Raw genomic sequence first — 19,547 nt, 5'->3', positions numbered from 1 at the left:
TGGCTATTAAACAGGCAACTGATACTGTATGGTTGGAAGAGGGGTCTTCTTGTATTAGAGACATTTTATTGACAGAGCAATTGCTTTGTCAATGATCCATTTATAATATCTACCAATATGGTTTTTTCAAAAAAAAAATTATATATTAACAAATCATACATATATAATATATACAAATTCATATTTATACACTATTTAAGTACATAGATAAATTATAATTATATTTTTATTCCATTTTTGAACAATTTTTTGAAGTTCTTAGTTATTACCTCTTACAATTAAACCATTTTTTAAACCATTTCTTAGTAAAAAAATCATCATTTTGCAAGGTATATATATATATATATATATATATATATATATATATATATATATATATATATATATATATTCATTTCTTTCATGTCTTTGTCTCATTTTCAGGTAGTCGCGAGCTTCATCGTCTCTTTCTCTCTTGTTTTCTCGCTGCAAGCCAAGCAAGGTAAGGTAAATGGTTGTTGTTCTTGTTTTCTCGTCGTCTTGATTAGTTTGTTTAAGAGTTTCAGGGCTTTTAGGTTTTATGATTTCTTCAAAACGCGCCGTTTAGAGTTGTGTTGGTAGTTGACGAAAACACATCGTTTTAAAACCTCCAGACTCATACTGTTATCAACAGCTGCATTGGTTCCTTTATTAACATGCATTCCAAACCATAAGAGTGCATTGTTCAACTCTTCCTCTTCATCACTACCTGGTGGTGTCCAAGCAGATGAATGGCGGAGGACCCTAGTGGCTGTTGAGCTATTGAAGAGTAGACCCAACATTTCGTAGTTTGGACACCCCTTCCTTCGAAAATGACTAGCCTTCGGTTTGATCTAGGATAGACACGAAAAAAAAAAAAAAAAAAGTTTGTGTGTGACCTAAAATTAGAGAGTGGGAACTGCTAAAATTAGGCAAGGGTTTGATGAAATTTACCCTAAGATACTGCTACCACTGGGTCTCCGTCCCCTGGACTGTATTTGATACTGGGTCCCAACCAAATCCAGTTCTGTGCTGGAGGAGGTCGGATAAGTCACGATGGTTCATCCTAAGTCTGGAAAATTTAGTCCGACACTAGATGACAGTGTAGGTCCGACCGGTCATTGTAGAAAGTTGGGAAGCAATAGGCGACCACAAGTTCAAATGAACTGACCCATTCACTATTCTCCCCGTATTGACCAATTCAACCAACATTTGCACAAACATACGTTTAAACTCAAGAGACCAAAGTGATTGGTCCTCACCTTTAGTGGGTTCCATTTATGCACAAATAGACCAACGGAAAAAAATGTTCATGTCTACATGTTATGAAGGTTTTTCTACACTGCCAAGCATCGTTCAAAAACCCATAGAAGGTTTGAGACATACCTTATGCCTTTTGCAGGAGATGGGTGACTCTGGATCCCAAGGTCGCTGCTACTCCTTGTCCAATTTGCATGCACAATTATGGGTAATCAATGTTTGAAATGATAAATAAACTAGACAAATTAAGCAAAAAAGAGCATGAAATTGAAAGGCAGTGACTGCAGCACCTTCCAAGATCGAGTCATTGAAGGGGTGCCTGTGTCCGTAGATGCTGAAATGATGGGTTGCCGTTTTTTACAAGGTGATTGCGGAATAGTTGCAGTGGAGGAGCTCCCGCAGGATTCCACAGACCCCCCTGAAAAAAGGTCTATGAAGATGGGCTTATGCATGTGTTTGTGGATGGCGATTATAATGAGGGGTAGTTCCTATTCACATATCAATTCAGCTCCAAGGGACAAGTACTAGGCTATTGATGGAGAGTCCAGTAGTGCGTGGCTCGGGGTTGAAGGAGCCGAGGGTATACGGAATGCAGAGGAGGATGGGCTTCGTGATGGAGAAGACAGGTTAGACAGTGCACTGTGAGAAAATTCATCATGCAACATGTGTTTGTGGAGATAAGCTAGGCAATTAATCACGTTTACAAGATAGTGGAGTTAAGATCAAATGGGATAAGAGCATGATAAGCCCATTTGATATCGTCCCAAGTCAATGATGATGGAAGCGGCCACATTGTGTGCACATATCCACTCAACGGTCCAATTTTGTTCAAAAACATTTAAGGAAAATACCAAGATGCCACCAGACATCAGCTATGAGGTTCACAATTCACCGACTTAAGAGTTCGATTCAGTACGGTGTAGGTGCACGGCAACAGTCTACACCCATAGATCGCATACGTCAATTGTAGTACCTTCAATTGATGGGTGAGGTGGCGTCCATTCAATGCTTTAATGGTAAACAACTTCATGCCTTTAACATGAGTGTGATTTCATCTAGAAATTGTCTGATGCTGAAAATAGACGGTGTGATGAGTTTTGATAGAAATCAAACGGTGGTTAAAGCATGTTGAAATTCGCCCAATTCACTTTCGCATAAACTGAAGGATGTCAGCTTTCCCGGCAACCAACGCATGGAGAACTTGATGAAGTAGCCGTTGCAAATATGGCGTGATATTTGATTCCCTTTTATTAACCCAAGGAAGCATGCCATATGATTCGGTGCATCACCGAATGGAATGGATCGCACAGAGCTGCCACATGGTAGCAACAGAACCACAGATTAAAAAGATTGAAGGTTAGGATTGATTTACGCATTTGTTTTGAATGCGTATCTTTCCATAAGGTGAGTTGAGTGCGACTCTGGGTGCAGATGAGCTTATTCTCTTTGCTTTTATCAAGACAGCCTGACTTCAGCTGAAAATGTGGTCTTCACGCCAAATAAGTATTATTAAACAAATCTATTGCAGTGAGTTGTGGGTGGGCATTAATTGCCCAGCGGATCTGAGCCCTAGTACCTGTAATCACAAATGGCCTAAAAATCAGAGCCTGTCGTGCGACACATTGGGGTTTAAGTGTTTCTCTCTAGGCCAACGTGATTTTCACCTTGGATCATATTTCATTTTGAAATTCCGGTTGGGTTTTGGGCCAGCAATGCCAAACAATACATCCACATGGTTTTCTTAAAAAACCCAAAACAAAAATGAAATCTGGCCCATCCAAACAAGGCCCAAATTTGTGAATTATACCCGTAGGCCGTAGTAGCTGCCTCTATCTCTTCTCTCGTGAGTCGGTGACCTAGTCGCCGTCTAGGCTGTTTTCTCTCTGCAAGCCAAGTAAGGTAACTTGATTTTGAAGTTTTAGATGGTTGATTGGGGCAGGAAAACGTAGGTGGTGATTTTGTTGGAAGCAGATTAAGCATTAAGGGGTTAAATTTTTAGATTTTTTTTTTTGTAGGTTGAATGGATTTAGCCGTTTAGGAAAAGATTTGGGTTTGGTTTTTTTTGTTTGCTTTTCTTTTCATTTTGGCTCTTTATGTGCCTTTTTGTGATATTTGCTTAGATATTTATTTAATTGGGAAACTTTGTTTGAGCTTGTGAAAAACTCAGTGTGCTAGAGGAAATGGCTTTTGGTGTTCTTGCAGTGTCCCTTTTTAATTTTTAATTTTTTTAAATTTAGGGTCCTGAAAGTGGTTATGACTACGAATTTAGGTGTTAATCTGTATTTTATTGTTGGGAAATATTATGGTTGTGGAAAAATTGTAGCTTCCAAAGAATTTAATTGGAGAAGTAGATGATCATAATCAACAAGGTTCTAGTTTGGCTTTAAGCTGTTAGATTTTTGTTCTTTTTTAGAATAAAATTTCTGCTTCTTTTTAAGAATAAACTTTGGTTCTTTTTAGTACTTAATAGTTATTCTTATACTCTGAATTAGGGGTGTTAAGAGAGCAAGCCTCTCGCGAGCGAACTCAAGCTCGATTCGTATAAGCTCGACTCGTGCTCTACTCAAACATTAAATGAAGTGTTTCGTGAACACGTATCATGGCTCAAATATTAAACGAAGCAAGCTCATAATTAAATGAAACAAGCTCGTATAAGGGTCGTCTTCTTTATTAAGCTCGGCTCGTATATTTTTTAATAAGTAACAAATAATAATATATAGTAAACATTACTCAATAATAACAAATATATTATATACCTTTGTTTTTATTTATTTATGCATATGTGTTTATATATATTAGGGGAAACTTCAGTAAGCCCCCCCCCCCCGGGAACTTCCAGCCAATTTGACAAGCACCTCCTGAATTACCAAAACTCTCACTTAGGCCTCCTGAACTTTGGTTTGCTCTCACTTTGGACCATTCGGTTACTTTTCACTGTTAAACCAATATTTTGTACCCATTATACTCCAAACCAAAACTACATCACCACCTAGCCTAAAACGGCGCTGTTTTGAGTATAATATATATATATATATATTAAAAAAACAAAATATTTATTAAAAAAAAAAAAGAGGGGGGGGGGGAGGGGGAACAAATCTGACCACCCCATTTTTGGCCAAGGGGGTGGCTCCTGGCCGGTCTGGGGGTGGTCGAACCACCCCCATGGCCAAGTGGGTGGTCCGACCACCCCCAAAAGGCCAAAAAAAAGAAGCGGGGGGGGGGGGGATCGGGTGTTTTGGGGGTGGCCGAGGGCTACCCCCAAAACACCCGATCCCCTATTATTATTATTATTTTTGGCTTTTTGAGGGTGGCCGGACCACCCCCTTGGCCATGGGGGTGATTCAACCACCCCCAGACCGGCCAGGGGGTGGCTCCATCCACCCCCTTGGCCAAAATGGGGTGGCCGGAGCCACCCCGATTTGTTCCTTCTTTTTTTGTTTTTTTAATAAATATTTTGCTTTTTTTTTTTTTTGTTTTTTTAATTTTTTTTTATTAAAAAAAAAAAAAAACGACATTATTTTGAGTTAGGTAGGTGTTGTAGTTTTAGGGCACAAAATGGTGTAGTTTTAAGGTGGGGTAAAATGTGCATAAAAAGTCAAATTGTTTGACTTTAACATTGAAAATTAATAAAATGATCCAAAGTGAGAGGAAACCAAAGTTCATGGAGCCTAAATGAGAATTTTGGTAATTCAGGGATGCTTGTAAAATTGGCTGAAAGTTCGGGGGGCTTACTGAAGTTTCCCCCATATATATATATATATATATATATATATATTTCCAAATCCAACGGTTGCAAATTAGAGAACCCAAATTTAACCTAAATCTATCATCTCTGATCTCTCCATTCTCTCGACTCTCCTCTCAGTCTCCACCATCCTCCTCGCCTCCTGTCTCTGTTGCCGCTCCCACCACTCCCCCAGTGCCCCCAACAGCAATCACCACCACCACCACCGCAGCAACCACACACCTCGACGCCTGGCTGAAGCTGAACGGCTCGTGCCCGGTTTCCAGGAACTTGCCACTGCCAACCCCGCTGTCCACGCCGCTCTCGGAGGTCCTTTCACTCTCGCAGTACGCCGCGGATCGGAGGCGGAGGAGGTGATAAGATTTGTGGGTTTTTCTTTTCTTTCTGGGTTTTTTTTTTCTCCGTTTCTTCTTGGGTGGTGGGTGGTTTGGGGTTTTGCCGTTTGATGTGTTTGTTTGGTTGCCCAGAAAAATGTGTAAATATTTTTGGATAGATAGGTATTGGGGTTTCTGTTTTTTACTGAATTATGGTTTGTGTTAGATGAAATTAGAGCAGAAAAAGTATCTTCGTCTTACTAAACAGATGGGTGCTGGTCTTTCACATAATATTGAATTCTAGGATTGAATCATTTTTGCCAAATGCATGTACATATACATCCCAAAATTAATCGAGCTTGAGCTCGAGCTCGACCAAAATAGACGAGCTCGAGCTCGAACAGGGTTCCAACCCTATCGAGCGGAGCTTGAGCAACATTTCTAGGCTCGTGTCGAGCTCGAGCCTGGCCTCAAAGTAAACGAGCCGAGCCCTTACACCCCTACGGCGGAGTGAATGGTACCTTATGTCGGTTGATGAGATTTCTTTTACTGCTCTAATAATACGTATCGGAAATTCATTTATGTTTTTTATGCCTTCCTCAGTTATTTGATGAAGAAGACAAAAAGAAAAAAAAAAAAAGAGAAAGAAAAATTAGATCCCAGGATGCTAGTCTTTGTAGTGTACCATGTATATTTGGCACTTTTTGGGTTTGGGTTGTGACAACCTTGGCATAAGCAATATTTACTGTAAAAAGGAGAAATATTTGGGTTGTGCATGCTTGAATTTGATCTGCTGAGAGATCTTTAAAGTGCTTCATTTTGCAATTATTTGAGCTTGAAACTAACCTGGTTTTGCTTTGATTTCTTATCATAGGTAGTGATAACTGGCTGGTAGATGAATCTGTGTTCAAGCCATCACTTTGTCACTTCATATTTAAGGTTTTGTTTCTTTTGAGAAAAAAAAATGCTAGGTTCTTTGCCAATCTTGCCCCTCCCTGCTCCTCCTCTTGACGGAAATCTTGGCCCTCTTCCTGCATCTCAAGTTCCTGATGAGCAGCAGGATGAAAGGCCTTCAAATGAGGGGCAGAACACAGCGAACTCAGCGCCTTCAACAGTTGCAACCCACACAAGAACCATTGGAATTATTCATCCTCCCCCAGATATTAGAACCATTGTTGACAAAACTGCTCAGTTTGTTGCAAAGAATGGCCCAGAGTTTGAAAAGAGGATTATTGCAAATAATGCTGGCAATGTGAAGTTCAATTTTTTGAATGCATCGGATCCCTACCATGCATATTATCAACACCGGTTGTCCGAATCGCGTGCTCAAAATCTGTCTTCTGCACAGCAGCCTACTGATTCTGCTGTGGCTGAGTTGCTCCCATCTGCGCCAGCTGCTGATGGTAATGAAGCGGCAGCAGCAAAGGTTGATCTGTCTGCCCTGTTTAAACCTATTCGTAAAGTTCTTGAGCCCCCAGAAGCTGAACAGTATACTGTTCGGCTTCCTGAAGGGATTACTGGTGAAGAACTTGAGATAATCAAGCTCACTTCTCAGTTTGTGGCTCGGAATGGGAAATCATTCTTGACAGGATTGACAAGCAGGGAAATCAATAACCCCCAGTTCCATTTTTTGAAGCCAACCCACAGTATGTTCATGTTTTTCACTTCGCTTGCTGATGCATATTCAAAAGTCTTAATGCCTCCAAAGGGTTTGACAGAGAAGCTAAAGAAGAGTGTTGCTGACATGACAACTGTGCTTGAACGAAGTATGAATCGCCTCGAGTGGGAGCGTTCTCAAGAGCAGGCCAGGCAGAAAGCTGAGGATGAAAAGGAGCAGGAAAGAGTAGAGATGGCCATGATTGATTGGCATGATTTTGTTGTGGTTGAAATGATAGATTTTGCTGATGATGAGGATGAGGATTTACCCCCTCCAATGACCCTTGAGGAGGTTATAAGGAGAAGTAAGGTGTCAGTTATGGACGAAGATATTGTTGAGCCAGGAAAGGTTGTGGAGATGGAAATGGATGAAGAAGAAGTGCGGCTTGTTGAAGAGGGAATGAGGGTAACAAGTATTGAAGAGAATGATGATGGAAAGAAGAATGAGATGATGGTAACAGAGGAACCAGAGCCACCAATGCGAATTGTGAAGAACTGGAAGAGACCAGAGGAGAGGATCCCTGCAGAAAGAGACCCAACAAAATTCGTTGTTTCCCCAATTACTGGTGAGCTAATCCCCATTAATGAGATGTCCGAACACATGAGGATTTCCCTCATTGATCCCAAGTACAAAGAGCAGAAAGAAAGGATGTTTGCTAAAATTCGGGAGACTACACTTGCTCAGGACGACGAGATCTCCAGGAACATTGTAGGACTTGCCCGAACCCGTCCGGATATTTTTGGTACCACAGAAGAAGAAGTCTCTAATGCTGTCAAGGCTGAGATTGAGAAGAAGAAAGATGAGCAACCAAAGCAAGTTATATGGGATGGTCACTCTGGAAGCATTGGGCGCACTGCAAACCAGGCCATGTCTCAAAATATCAATGGAGAGGATCAAAATGATGCTGGTAATAATGATGCAAGAAACCTTCCTGGCCCCGCAGCTCTTCCACCTAGGCCTGGCATGCCATCAGTTCGTCCACTTCCTCCTCCACCTGGACTAGCCTTGAATCTTCCTCGTTTGCCGCCAAACACAGTCCAGTATTCTGCTCCAAGTAGTGTCGGGCTCCCTGTACCCCAACCCAGGCCACCAGTTATGCAAATGATTCCTTCAGTACGGCCACCTCCACCTCCAATGCCAATAACTTCTGGACAACAATCTCTTTTGGTGAATCGACCACCCCAAATGCCAACCATGAATGCTACTAGTATTCCTGTACCGCCTCCACCTGGTTCTCAGTTTATGCATGTGCCAGTTCCCCGATCTTTTGTTCCTCTTCCTGTGCATCAACCTACCATGCCTATGATGCCCCCACCGCCTTTGCCTCAAGGAATGCCTCCACCACCACCACCTGAGGAAGCTCCTCCACCGCTTCCGAATGAACCAGAGCCAAAGAGGCAGAAGCTCGATGATTCTTTGCTTATTCCAGAAGACCAATTTCTTGCTCAGCATCTGGTATGTGGAGTCTCTGCCTTTGCCCCTTTTTCACTCTAGTAAACTTCAAGTGGTATTCAATTTTTATTTATTTATTTATTTTTTAAATCAATGAGCTCTAGGTTTCCTGATTGAGATTTATTTTTATTTTTGCAGGGGCCTGTTCGTATCACTGTCTCTGTTCCCAATGTTGATGAAGGAAATCTCAAAGGGCAGCTTCTGGAGATTACAGTGCAGTCCTTATCTGAAACTATTGGCAGTCTGAAGGAGAAAATTGCAGGGGAGATCCAGCTTCCTGCCAATAAACAGAAATTGAGTGGCAAACCTGGCTTTCTCAAGGACAATTTGTCGCTGGCATATTACAACATTGGAGCAGGAGAAACACTTAACCTTTCTTTAAGAGAGCGTGGTGGTAGAAAAAGATGAACAGCTTTCTTGACCAGGGCATTTAAGGTGGTTGTTGGAACTTTCTTGTTACCATGAGAGTATTCCATATATTATTGTTGAACTTTGTTATTCTATCTCCATCGATGTTATGTTGGAAATGCTGTATCACTAGAATGACTTTCTGAACTTGTTCTTTTGTCCTAACCTTACTGTATAGTATCTAAGGGCAACAAGTTCCTTTTTCTTAGGCTGATCAAGTCATCTACTTATTACTACTAATCATCTTCTCCTTTTGCATTGCGGTTGCTTCACTGAAGATTTTGAACTCCAGTCTTATTGTGCTTTTCATTTCCAATTTCGTTGCTGCAAGTTTTGCTGTTGGTGAACGTAGTGAAGGAAGTTCTTTTTGCTAGTATTTACATTTTGTTTTGTAGAGAGCATACCCATATACCTGCACATTTAGATGGATAGATTACTGATTGGTTTTCTCTGGAGAACGCTGCATCCTATGGTATGTCTTTTTGCAGGGCTTATGCCCTACAAATTTGTTCCATTTTTCTGCAATGTTCTCCTCAGACCAGCCATTGGACCAGCCAATAAGCAAGCAATGGCTGGGAGAGTTGATGCTTTCTGATGCCATTTTTCTTACTACAGAAAAGGCAACTTGTTTGGGTTCATGAAACGACTGTGCCACCCAGCATATGTTTCTTATACAGGTCGTATGCTCTCCCATCCTTCCCTTTTATGTAGCATTCATGGTCCTTGTTTTCACAGCTCTGATGGCAGTTATTTATACCTGCCTTTTTATTGCAGCATGGATCAGGTTTCATTGCAGTTTCATGATAGAGGCAGCAGATAAATCTTACTTTTGTTCTCTCATAAACTATAGCTTAGATTTATGTGTATTCTTTTGAACATGTATTGAGCAAGACTAATACATGTTGAAGAGAGAGTTGGATGGAGAACTGGTTTGAGAAAGTCAATATAAAGTACCTATTAAGGTGTTTTACACTTTATTTTTTAGTTATTCACTGGTAGGGTCATTTTGTTGTTGCTGAGCTGAAATTCTGTCTATTGTTCCCGATGCTTTTCTAAATCAGGGATACTTTCTCTTAAATTTCTCAGCTCAGCTAGTCTGTCTACCCACCACTTTATTGTGAGATAAAACCGTTCTTTGATTCTTTTTGCTAGTGCAGATATATGAAAGTTGAGCCCAAGTTGAGAAATTGTGGAAATAATGAGCAGTTGATATACATTGTTGTGTTTAAACCTAGAAGTTCAATTTTTCAGATTGAAAGTGTTTCCCTCCCATGCTTTCTTGTTCTGTTTCTGGATTTTTGCTCGACCTTGCTATGCCTGACTAATAAAGTGTTTTACCTCAACCATTGTGTATCTTAAAACTAGTTGTAGTATAACAGAGATAGCATTAGATTCCTTGTAATGTTTGATTTCTTTTTTCAATTCTTTCACGGTTCCACCTCTACTTTTAGTTTGTTCAGTTTGTGTTGAATAGACTTTTTGTCCGTAGTATACAAGTCAGTTTCCAAAGCCCTGCTTTAGGGCATGTTTGGTTGGTAGAATATACCCCTGAAATAAAGCAGCACGTTTGGTTGGTAGAATAAACCCAGAAATGGAATAGCTATTCCATAGTTTGATAAGTTTTTGTGTCTCAAGAATAGGTATATAGAATAAACCCATCGATTAAACTTCCCACAAAAGCCCCCATAGAACGGCTGAGAGAACCCACAACCTTTGAGAATACTTGGTTTCCAGAGATGTAGTAGTATCCACTCATAGTCAGAATAACTGAAGTTGAATGAACTTTCTATGCAGTCTGCTAATTGTAGGGCTATATCAAAAAAATGTACAGGAGAAGTTTCACATTCAGACTTTCTTCCTTCTTGTGCATAACACCTGAAGGGATTTTGAATGGAACATGGTTAGTTATATTTAAGAGGTATTTTTGTATTTTTACTTTTTGATGTGATAAAAATACTCTTTTAATATAATTAACTGGATATTCTTCCGTTCAAATAGGATCTTAATTCATTTTCAATGGGTTTGCGGTCAGATTAAATTGAGGACCAGGTGTTTTTTTTTTTTTTTTGGCCCATTTCTTATTAATTGCATTGTATAATTGTATTTCTGTTTGGATTTGCTGCTTGAAAGTCCACTTCTTGATTTTTTTTTTGCTTTTTTTGTTACTCTTTTTTCATTTGATTAGTAAATAATTATAATAAAAAGGCTGAAGTTCAATTCGAAGGGAATATAGCATTTTCCTTTCGATATGGGAATATTAAACTTGTATCATCAAAATAATGGTTGTCTAATTGTCTTCCACTGTGATCAAGGTGATCTAGGGAAAATTTATTATTACCTACTCATATAACTTCAGTCTTGTACCCATGTTCTTATGGATGAGCTTGTAAATCTGGAAACTTGAGATTTGTGACAAAATTCATACTTGTGTACCACCACTCTTGGCACTCTTTGTCAAAAGGTTAAAGGCTATTGAGTATTCGGATGTTTCAAAAAAAAAAAAAAAAAAGATAAATGTAAAATTAGTCCATGTGGTTGGCCTAATTTATAAATCACACCCTATGGTTTAAAAAATAATTTATAGGTTCCTATGGTAGACCAAAATAACATTTTACTTTTTGAACTTATTTTTCGTTAAATGACTTAATGGAAACCGTTACATTGTCACATCACACCCAATAAAAATAAGACACGTGTTCTTTTTTATTTATGCTTTTAAAAAATGACGAATAAGCCTTTTCACGTCATTTTGAGGCTCCAACACACACTCCATGTCAAATTAAATAAACATAATCCATCTATATCCCATGTGCTGCCGTCGTCTTCATCTTCCCTAACAATTTTTGCCGTTGTATTCATCTTCGTCTTCATGTTGTCATCTTCATCTTCCCCACCGATTCTTGCCTCTGTCGTCTTCATCTTCCCCAAAAAAAATGACACAGAGAGAGGAATAGATTGTTTCCAATGCCCAGAAACAATTTTTTAAGATGCTTCAATACCCAAAAATAAATCTGAATTTCCATAGAAATACTGTCCAAAAATGCACTAATCCAAAAACGCAGATGCTTAAAAATCTCAGAGTAACTCACAGATCGAAGATCACACCCATCGGAATATGACGATGACGGCAAGAATCATTAAGAAAGATGAAAACGAAAGTGGCACATGAGATATAGAGGGATTATGTTTATTTAATTTGAAGTGGAGTGTGTGTTAAAGCCTCAAAATGATGTGAAAAAACTTATTTGTCATTTTTTAAAAGTATAAATGAAAAAGAACACGTGTCTTATTTTTATTGGGTATGACATGGTAATGTAACGGTTTTCGTTAAGTCATTTAACGGAAAATGAATTCATTGAGTAAAATGTTATTTTGGTCTACCCTAGGGACTTATAAATTATTTTTTAAACCACATGGAGTGATTTGTAAATTAGGCCAACCACAAGGATCAATTTTGTATTTATCCAAAAAAAAATAAAAAAAATAGGTCCTTAAAAATGTAAATTATAATTGTTTTATAAGATTTTTAAAAAATTGGTTACATGATTTAATTTACTAACGAATTGCACTAGACCAAATAAAGAAATACATATGGCTTCATTTACTTCGACATAAAATAGGTTTCAGAAAATGATTTCTGCATTTTACGGTATTTACTGCGACGTTAAATATTGGTCAACGGAAAATATTTTATTTTTAACCAAAAATTCTTTTTCAATTTTAAACCATTTTCAAATCGACTTTGAACATCTTATTCTCAAATCGACGGACTCTGCCAATACCTGTCTAGGACCACACTGAGACTTGCCCGGGACCCACCCGGGACTTGACCAGAACTTGCTCAGGACCCGCTCGGGACCTCGCCAGGACCTACTTGGGACCCAACTGGACCTGAACAAAACTCGCCTAGACCTGCCCAAGACCCTCCCGGGACTTGATCGAGACCCACTTAAGACCCGATCGGGACCTGCCCAGGACTTTCCCGAGATCCCTCCGGAACTTGACTGGGACCTGCTCGGACCTCGCTAGGACTTGCCCAGGACCCCGTCGGGACTTGCTCGGGACCCGCCCAAGACCCCGAGACTTGACTGAGACCCGACCGGACCTGCCCCGGAATTGACCAAGACCCCGCTGGGACCTGCCCAACACTCGCCCAGGACCCACCTGGGAGTTGCCTCGAACCCCGCCAAAACCTGCCCGGAACTTGACCAGGATCTGCTTAGGACCCCACCGGGACTTGACCGGGACCTACCAGGGTCTCCGGCTGATCTCGACGGGGTCCTGATAGAGTCTAAGCGGGGTCTAGGCGGGTCCCGAATGAGTCGCAGTGGGGTCCTTGCGGGATTCGGTTCAGACACCTTTAAGACTTAGTCAAGACATTTTCGTAATTTAGAGTTTAATATGTTTTAATGAAAATATATACAAACCAAACTACCATTCCAGCCTCTTCATTTTTCAGTAATAGATATTCTTTGTTCTAATTGAATAGTTATTCCGTATACCCAACGTGTTCTTAAACTTAAAGTGTCTTCGGATAAACATTTAGACCAGAAAATTTTTTTCCTAAATCATCCAGAAAAGGTTGTCGGCATTTTTATGTTCATTATCTAGAGTAATTGTATGTACCAACTTTACGGAAATGATTTTCCTCTTCCAAAAAAGTTGAGTTTCTAAAGAAAAATCATTTTGCATTCCAATGAATTGGATGAAAGTTGGTAGAAAGCAGTGTAATTTGTAAATATAAAGATGTTGAGACTTCAAAGGCCAATCAAGACCTAAGGAATCAAAACTGCATCAAGATACTTGTATACCGAGTAATGGTAAAACTCAAAAATAAATAAAATAAAAGAAGAAAAGAGAATAGATGAAAAATATAGGCTAATATTTACGGTTGATTTTACTATAGTTCATTTAAAATTTACGGATAATAACCTTTTTTTTCTTTTTCTTTTTTTTCTTTAAATGAATGAAGTTAATAACTTTTTTAGTATTTGAGTTTTGAGGACTTTTTTTTTTTATTATTATTATTATTATTATTATTTTAATCTAGGTTTCAATTTGTATCATAGTACATATGTTATCAATAACAATGGAATTCGTACCTTCGCCTATATTCCGTTAAAAAAAAAAAAAAAAAAAAACTAATGGTTTGCCACGTGTCCTAACGAAAATTTAAAAATAAAAAATAAAAAAAGATGAAAAATAAAAAAGCATAAAAATAATTTTAAAAAAGGGGGTTAAATACATTTTTCCCCCTGTGGTTTAACAACTTTATTTTTTGACCTCTAGAGTTTAGTTTTTATCACATGAAGTACCTAGGATTTACATAAAAACGGAGATTATACCTCCATCTAAATTTCGTCCAAAATTTGATGAAAAGCCACGTCAGCACCATAAAAAAATCGATACGTGTCCATATATTAATTAAAAATACAAAATAAAAATTTTAAAATTAAAAAAATTAGAAAAATTAGAAAATTTAAAAATTTAGAAATTTAAAAATTAAAAAAAAAAATGAGAAATGGGTGACTTAGGGCTAGTTTGGGATTGCATTTGAGGGGTCTAAAAGTACTTTTAACACTTAAAAAACCCGTTTGAAGAAAAAAGTATTCGTTTGGTAAAAAAATTAAAAGCGTTTTTATGGGTCCAAAAAACCTAAAAACGGCTAAAAAACAATTTTGGCAAAAGTTTAAAAGTGAAGTTTTTGCCCAAAAACTCTTTTTGAGTTAAAAACTATATTTTTCAAACGCAATCACAAACAGACTCTTAAACCCATATACTTTGAGCATTTTCAGCAGCATTAGGTATTTTACCTAGTGAAAAAGTACAATTATTTACTTTAACTATTGTTTTTTCACTACACACTCCAACAGATTCTCTATTTCATTCTATACTTGTTTTAAAATATTATTTCTCATTATTTTTTTTATTATATTATTGCCAACACTTAATTAAAGAGAAAAATAAACACATATATAGAAATCATTCATAAAAACAAAAATAAACACATATGAGGAACATTCATCTCACATGCAGTAACTAATTCTTAAAATTAATAACATAAATAAATTTTTTCATCCAACTGCAATTGGTTTGTTTCCATCCTTGTGTTTTTATGCAATAAATTTTTTATCCAACTACAATTGATTTGTTTCCATCCGTGTGTTTCCATGAAATAATTTTTTTTCTTGCATTCAATTTTTTCATCCAACTGTGTGAAGAAATTTTGTGTGCGAGAGAGATAAATTTTGTGTGAAGAAATTTTGTGTTTGAGAGTGGAACGTAACAAATGTGAAGATGTGTTCAAAAAAAAAAAAAAAAAAGATGTTAGGTGAAAAGAGGTAAAATAAAGAAATAATAAACAAAAAATAAATAAATAATATTTTATTCATTTAGTGTGCTATATTCATCATAACAATGTAACTATTCTAGCTAATAACAAGCTACTCTGTTGGAGTTAAAAAAAATAATAATAATAACTAAATATAATTAATATTAATCTTTTAGCTAAGCTGGTGAAAATGGTCTAATAAGACAGGAGAATGAAGTCCAGCGCTCCCACCAATATGATGGAACGATGGTCATCGAGACAACAAAGCTTGCAACCTAATTAATGGGCGCATTAATTCTCACAGTGAGGGACAAGAGGGAACAGGATCTTCTCCGGTCTATAATGGACTGGAGAATATCGAGTTCATGATTAGGATTTCATCTCAGAAATCCTATGGCCACAAATGGAACACATATCCCACTAATAAAAATAAGGATAAAGTACATATAACCCCCTCAAACTATTACCCAATTGACAATATTTTTCCCAAACTTTCAATTGTGACAATGTCCCCCCTAAACTACCAAAACATTGTCAATGTCCCCGCCAAGACTAACAAAAAGATCAAAATGCTCCTATATATTTCTTAATAAGACAAAAATACCCTTATAAATTTTAAAAAAAAAAAAAAATTAATTTTTTTTTTTAAAACAAAAAAAAAAATTCAACTTAAACGATTTTTTTTTAATTTTTTTATAAGAATATTTTTTAAAGAAAAAAACGAATATTTTTTTAAAAAAACGGAAATTTTTATTTTAAAAAGTTTATAAAACAAAATAAAAAACGAAATTTTTATAACAAAAAAAATCGAATTTTTTTTAATTTTTTTCTTATAAAAAGGAATTTTTTTAAAAAATTTTTAATTTTCTATCCTTTGGATTTTTTTTTTTTAAAAAAAATTAGTTTTAGGTTTTTTCTAGAAGTTTTATTATTTTTTGTTTTTATTTTATTAAGGGTAGTTTCGTCAATGGGGGAACATTAACAATTTTTGGTAGTTTAAAGGGGACATTGTCACAATTGAAAGTTTGTGGGGGACATTGTCAATTGGGGTTATGTAGACTTTTCTCTAAAAATAATAATAGAATATTATTTTAAATTAAAAAAAATTAATAAAAACTTAAGAAAAAAAGAAAAATAAAAAAGAAGGGGGTGGCTGGCCACCCCATTTTGGGTAGGGAGCCAACCCCAATGGCCGGCCAGGGGGTGGCCGAACCACCCCCATGGCCTATGGGGGTGGTTCGGCCACCCCCATCTTGCAAAAAGGGGGTGGCCGAACCACCCCCAAGAGCCCTTTGGGGCAAGGGGTGGCCGAAGCCACCCTATGGCCCTTGGGGGTGGTTCAGCCACCCCCAAGGGCCAACCTTTTTTTTTTTTTTTTTTTTTTTAACTTAGCCCTTGGGGGTGGTTGAACCACCCCCAAGGGCCATGGGGTGGCTTCGGCCACCCCAGACCGGCCGGCCACCCCTTGCCCCAAAGGGCTCTTGGGGTGATTCAGCCACCCCCTTTTTGCAAGATGGGGGTGGCTGAACCACCCCCATAGGCCATGGGGGTGGTTCGGCCACCCCCTGGCCGGCCATTGGGGGTAGCTCAAGCCACCCCTTACCCAAAATGGGGGTGGCCGGCCACCTCCTTTGGTGGCCAGCCACCCCCTTCTTTTCTTTTTTTTTTTTTCTTAATATTTTTTTAAAATTTAAAATACTATATTATTATTATTTTTATTAATGGGATATGTGTCTCATTTGTGGCCATAGAATTTATAAGATGAAATTCTAGCCATGAACTAGATATTTATGGACTGGAGAGGATCCTGTTCCGGAACAAGAGGGCCCCACGCGAGTGGTTGGTGAGAATAGTTTTATTGTGTGGTGTAATAGTAAAGTATTTGATGGTGTTATACTGCAATCAACAAACGTTTAGCATTGCTATGGTGTAGTAATAATACGAAAGAAATACTTTATGCATTTCATCAATCTTATCATATGGAATGTCTAATCTCTAGGGGCCGCGAATCGTGTTTTTTTAGGAGGTTTTGCAAAAACTGTTAACCGTTATATATATATATATATATATATATATGAAATAATGTTGTTTTTATGTTTAAAATTTTAAATATGTTTAAAAATGTATAAAATCTATAAACGGTGTCGTATGTAATATGATATTATCGTATTACTATAGAAACGACATGGTTTCGGTTTTTTTTTTTTTTTTTTTTTTAAAGCTGTTAGCGGCTATTAAAGTTACTAAGGCAATTAGAGGAAGCAGTTAGTGATAGTTGGAAAATATGAATGAGAGATTGAACGAAACTTAAGGACTGTATATACATGAATGTCTCAAAAATGCATATAAAGATAAAGTAATGATAGAAGGAATACTATAGAGTCCTCCCAAATGTAATATGCATTTTAAAGACATCACATTTGGGAGGACACAATGAGGACACTAGACCTCCTTGTTAGGAAATTAAGCGGTCATGGAGTTTTTACATTAATATACATAGTTGAACATAACTCTAACCCAAAAGACTAAGCTAAAGGGCTAAGGTCCACTTAAGTATATTAAGTACTATTTTCTTTTATATTTTCTCAATGTGGGACTCAATACTTGCAAGTGTACTCATAACACTCCTTATATAACCAGGAGTAGTAGCCCACATAGAGAGAGAGGTTTATAAAGATAGCCATGTGTATTAAGTTTCACATTGCTTAATTACTAGGTGAAACTGTGCTTTATAAGGAATTAAAGGGGAAGCTCTAAATTGACTAGTCATCTTGGAGTGATAACGTAAATGTGGTTAACATTTTTTTTTCTGAATTGTTACAAATGATATCAAAGCCACCTACTAACTCCAAGTCATGTGATACTGGAGCATTGAATGACATAGCCCTCAGTAAGAATTCGATATTAGGTATCATTGGATTTGTGATACACCGGAGATGAAATTATTATAGACTGAGAAAATCTATACCGATCAGAATGGGTCAGATATGATGATAAAATCATTGCTTATGCATAAGCATGAAACTAGAAAATAAAAATAAAATAAAATAAATAAAAATAAATAAAAAATCTTAGTGGACCACACATAGTCCAAAAGGAGAGATTTGTTGGGTGGTCCCACCTATGTGGTGGGACCAACCCACGCAGTGCTACAAAATAAAGGGCATCAGCCTTTGTTCTATGGCAAGGAGAAGAGGTCAAACAATGCGTGACCCTCTTGACAAAAAAAAAATTGGGGCTTTTCATATGGCCATTTCAGTATTATGTTCTTGACAATAAGAGCTACGTATTGACTGATCGATCCAGTTGGTTAGTTGCTCATACATATTTGGTGAGATCTTTCTTTATTGTTCTTATTGAAATCCACTCTTGGAGTGACTAATTTGTGTTTTAATTTAAGAATGTATGTGTTCTTAATGTGTTGCTCGCCTCTAGATATTGCTATTGAGAATATACTTGTAAACTCATTATTGTTGGTAGAAGAAGCTTTAATTGAATTAGGTCTCGTAGTTTTTCCCTTCACATCAAAGGGTTATCGATGTAAAAAATTTGGTGTTTTGCTTGTGAGTTGTTTGATTTATTTCTCTACATTGTCGGTGAGTTGTTTATTCGATGTTAGATTGACTATTTAATTTGCACGAAGATGAATAGATAATTTCCGATGTGTGTGCCTTGATTGGCATTCACTCCTATATATATAAAATACTGCAAAACTACATAAACAAACATGGAGATAATGAAAAGATGGTTGAGAGAATGATTTTTATCATTTTTCTTAAAAATATTGAATAATTATAGATAAACCATATGCATGGGATATAGTATATTGAGTAATTAATTGTAAGTAAACTATCTAAATGGGACAAGGTAAATTAGGTAATCATCAAACTTTGACCATTATACTTACAAATTATATTGCTGTTGTTAAATTTTATATATGTATATTTAGTCGTACTCGTACCTCATGAAAAAAAAAAAAAATTAATAAACTTCTTTTTGTTTTTGTGGAATCAACAATTCCCTTTCTTTTATTTTATAAAGAAATGAAATCATATTTAAATAAGTAAATTACATCATGTCATAGTAATTTAGAATTGAATAATTGAATAATTTTAGTTCTAAGGTGCTTATTTACTTTAATTGAATAATTGGATTTTAATTACATTAATGATAAGGAGATTTACCATCCAAAGGGATTTAGAATTTTAAATTTCATTTATTTTATGTTGTAATTTATACTTGAAGAATCAAAAAGTAAATCTAAAAAAAAAAAAAAAATTAATTATAAACTTAAGTAAAGAGTAGGCTTTTGTTTGTTCTTTTGAGGGTAACCATAGATAAAGAAACCGAAGTATGAACCATCTTTAGAGTTTGTTTGAGATT

The 19,547-nt window shown here is 37.0% G+C and overlaps 1 protein-coding gene across 6 annotated transcripts; it reads left to right on the top strand.

Annotated features, from left to right (window-relative positions):
• The first annotated feature begins 3,086 nt into the window (after nt 1-3,086).
• On the top strand, nt 3,087-9,805 carry LOC132173832 (putative splicing factor 3A subunit 1). Of its 6 annotated transcripts, XR_015911441.1 has the most exons (6): nt 3,087-3,156; nt 6,191-8,428; nt 8,564-8,860; nt 9,112-9,305; nt 9,449-9,510; nt 9,608-9,805. XR_015911441.1 is itself a non-coding variant. In XM_088513316.1 (4 exons), the coding sequence occupies exons 2-3, from the start codon at nt 6,281-6,283 to the stop codon at nt 8,831-8,833; spliced, it is 2,418 nt and encodes an 805-aa protein (XP_088369442.1). In that variant the 5' UTR covers nt 3,087-3,156; nt 6,191-6,280; the 3' UTR covers nt 8,834-8,860; nt 9,112-9,805. The 6 variants fall into 6 exon arrangements, 2 of the variants coding, with proteins under 2 accessions (XP_088369442.1, XP_088369441.1); XR_015911443.1 differs by having other exon boundaries at nt 9,229-9,305; nt 9,449-9,805; XR_015911440.1 differs by having other exon boundaries at nt 9,449-9,805.
• The last annotated feature ends 9,742 nt before the right edge of the window (nt 9,806-19,547 follow it).

This window comes from Corylus avellana, chromosome 2 (genome assembly GCF_965113065.1).
Source record: "Corylus avellana chromosome 2, dhCorAvel1.hap1.2, whole genome shotgun sequence".
In the NCBI taxonomy this organism is placed as follows: domain Eukaryota; kingdom Viridiplantae; phylum Streptophyta; class Magnoliopsida; order Fagales; family Betulaceae; genus Corylus; species Corylus avellana.
Note: the sequence above shows the minus strand (reverse complement) of the source record. Positions and strands in the feature narration are given on the sequence as shown.